The sequence below is a fragment of the Vicia villosa genome, linkage group LG7 (genome assembly GCF_029867415.1).
Source record: "Vicia villosa cultivar HV-30 ecotype Madison, WI linkage group LG7, Vvil1.0, whole genome shotgun sequence".
Taxonomy (NCBI): domain Eukaryota; kingdom Viridiplantae; phylum Streptophyta; class Magnoliopsida; order Fabales; family Fabaceae; genus Vicia; species Vicia villosa.
In genome coordinates, this window is record NC_081186.1 from 70,111,397 (window position 1) to 70,114,658 (window position 3,262).

Here is a 3,262-nt window from a genome sequence, read left to right on the forward strand (position 1 = left end):
GAATCCTTCTTGGTCTTAAAAATCCATTTTCAACCAATGCGTTTCACACTTTATGGTAACAGGATAAGCTCCCAGACTTTATTATCTTGCATGGACTTATACTCCTCCTTCATTGCTTCAATCCACTTTTTTGAGTTGGAATCCTGCATGGCTTGACGGATGTTGATTGGATCATCTTCCATCATACCATTATTTTCCTCATGTTCTCGGGGGAAAGACTATGTAATCATCCGAGATAGCATTTCTCCTTTCTCTTGTGGATCTCCGTAAAGGTATTGGTTATTGCAACACTTATTCTTGAGGATTTTGAGTTTTTTCTTCATGAATTACCAAATCATCTTGAGTAGAAGAAAAATCAAAAATGTCTTGTGGAGGTTCCATAATTGCTTGATCAAAAGCAACTATATGAATTGGTTATGGAATTGTTACCGATTCTTCCTCCAACAAAAAGCATCTAACCTTATTCTGCCCCCAAACTCAATATCCTCAAAGAATATGGTTTTTCCCTTCTCAAAGATTGAATTTAATTTGGGATCATTTTATTTTTAGTCCTTAGATCTTCCAGAATAACCAATAAAGTAGTTGCTCACTGTCCGACATGAAAATCATATTATCAACATATTTTACTTTATAAAGTCAATTAAAATCTCATCCAAAATCTCAAATAAAAATTCCCTGTATTTTAGACTCTTGAATGATTTTTTGTTGTGATGAGGAAAATAGAAATAAACTCACAATTCAATTCAATAGTACCACTTTTGTTTATGATTTAACTATTTTCAATGTAAAAATGAATTTTTTTATTAAAATATTTGTCAGCAAGTTTCATTTGAAGAAAGTTTATTTGTTGTATGTTACCATCAAATATGAGTACTTGTGATGTGACTTAAATCAATTTTGAAAAAAAATAATTTAAAAATAATATTAGGTAGGATCAATTTATTTTGGACGATTAATATAAAAAATATTGACTCGATTCAATTTCATTTCATTCAATTTAATTTGTATCTATTATTTAAATATCTAAATTACAACTATAAAATTTAAATAATCTAATAAATAGAAAAGTAAAATGGAGTGGCTTAAACTTGGTGATGGAAATAACAAGTATTTTTATACCTCTCTTAAAAGTAAGTTTAAGCAAAGTAATATTCTGACCATGGTAAAGGAAGATGCATCCATATTAAATAAGCAGGAAGAATTTGAGAATGAAATTTTGAATTTCTACAATCAATTAGTTGGCACTACAACCCCCAACCTTAATGGTATAAAATATTTTTGCCATGAGAGAGGGAAATTAAATCTCTGCTGAACATGGTGAAATGTTGGTTGCTCCTATTTCTGATGATGAAATGGAGGTTGCTATTAATAGAATTAGCGATATCACAACTCCTGGTGTGGATGGCTTTGGTGCAAAGTTTTTCAAAACTGTGTGGGATGTTGTCAAAGTTGATGTGATTAATGATGTCCAGGAATTATTTGCTAAGGAGAAATTGTTCAAATATGTCAATAGCTCCCTAACAACCCTCATCCCTAAATCTCATAATGCTACTATAGTTAAAGATTTTCGACCAATATCCTGTAGTACTACAATATACAAGATCATTTCAAAGGTTATGACTAATAGACAGAGAAAAGTGTTGAAAAGTATTATAGATGACAGTAAGCTTCTTTTTTCCTTGGGCTTAATATACATGATCATATTCTTCTTGCTTATGAGCTCATTAAAGGATATAGTAAAAAAAGGTCGTCCTTTTAAATGCATGTTATAAATGGATCTCCAAAAAGCGTATGATATAGTGGGTGGAATTCTCTCAAAGTAGTTTTGAAAGAGATGAGTTTCCCTCATAAGTTTACAAAATTGGTAATGTTATATGTTACTACTATTTCTTATATGAACAAAATCAATGGTGAGCACACTAGGATCCTCAAAGTGAAGAGAAGACTTAGACGTTGGGACCCCTCTACCCCTTATTATTTCTGATTGTGACAGAATATTTACATAGAGTCATGCAAAAGCTGAAGAATAATCATAACTTTAATTTCCACTCCAAATGTGAAAAATTGAAGGTGATTAAAATGATTTTGCTGATGACTTACTTATTTTCACTAGAGGAGATCCTATATCTATTAAGCTGGCCTTGGAGTGCTTCAAAGAGTTTTCTCAATCAAATGGCTTGGATGCTAACCCCAACAAGTGCAAAGTGTATTTTGGCAATGTTGAGACTAGTGAGCAACAGGTATCTCTCTCACCAGTAAAAATTTGTCTATTAATCATTGTATGGTGCTTGTTGATAAGATTGTTGCCAGAATAAAGCATTGGAGCTCTAGACTGCTAAGTTTTGCATTGGAGCTCTAGATTGTGGCAAGAAGAACCCAGCTCATAAAGAGTGTGTTGTTTGTTATTGTGAACTATTGGATGCAATGCATCCCAATCCCTAAGAAGGTGATTAAAGTTGTGGAAACTGTTTGTAGAACCTTCTTATTGTCTGGACTTGAGAAAGCATCTAGGAAGTCATATAGCTTGGCAAAGGGTTTGTTCTCCTAGAAAGCAACGAGGGTTAAACATTATCTCTCTTAAGGAGTGAAATAGTACTAATTTTATGAAATTACTATGGAACTTAACTGGTAAGGCAGATCCTATGGATAAAATGAATACACTATTACTATACAAAAGGGATAAGTATAATGATTGTGTCTATGAGGAGTTTTTGCTCTTGGATCCTCAAGGCTATATTGAAAAAGAGTGGAATCATAAATCAAAGTGTTACATTGAGCAATTTGATGCAGCAAGACAAATTTAAAATTGGTTAGATATACAAAGATATTAAAGAGAAACATCAGGTGGTGTTTTAGAAGAAGATTATGTTGAGAACATTGCTACGCTGAGGGCTCTTTTTACTCTTTGGATGGCTTGTCATGATAGATTAGCCACCAAAAAAAGGTTCCATCGTTTTGAATTTATTGATAATAATTTGTGCATTTTTTAAGACAAATTGAAACTTTACATCATTTACTCTTTAACTGTTGTGTAGTGAAAGAGATTTGGCAATGTGTGCTTAAATGATTGCAAGTCAATCATACCTCTAGAGGCTGGAATGAGGAGTTAGTTTGGATAATTAAGCACAACAAAGAAAAAGGCTCAAAAAGACTGATATTATTAAATGTGTTTTTACTGAGACGGTGTACGAAGTGTGGCAGTTGAGAAACACTTGTTATTTTAGAAAGATTGGTAGAAGCAAAGATATTGATCCCAAAATTA

At 32.4% G+C, this 3,262-nt stretch overlaps 1 protein-coding gene across 1 annotated transcript; it reads left to right on the top strand.

Moving 5' to 3' along the window:
* Positions 1-1,322: 1,322 nt before the first annotated feature.
* LOC131619289 (uncharacterized) lies at positions 1,323-2,804 on the top strand. Its single transcript, XM_058890402.1, has 4 exons — positions 1,323-1,662; positions 2,116-2,240; positions 2,360-2,534; positions 2,638-2,804. Exons 1-4 carry the CDS (start codon positions 1,323-1,325, stop codon positions 2,802-2,804), a joined length of 807 nt encoding a protein of 268 aa, XP_058746385.1.
* Positions 2,805-3,262: the final 458 nt, after the last annotated feature.

Bases quoted from the DNA above. Each gene is read 5' to 3' on its own strand.
- LOC131619289 (XM_058890402.1), top strand. From the start codon at position 1,323: ATGTTGGTTGCTCCTATTTCTGATGATGAAATGGAGGTTGCTATTAAT. The intron at 1,663-2,115 runs GTAAGCTTCTTT...TTTTCACTAGAG, and splicing joins GAAAAGTATTATAGATGACA to GAGATCCTATATCTATTAAG. The intron at 2,241-2,359 runs GTATCTCTCTCA...TTGGAGCTCTAG, and splicing joins TTGAGACTAGTGAGCAACAG to ATTGTGGCAAGAAGAACCCA.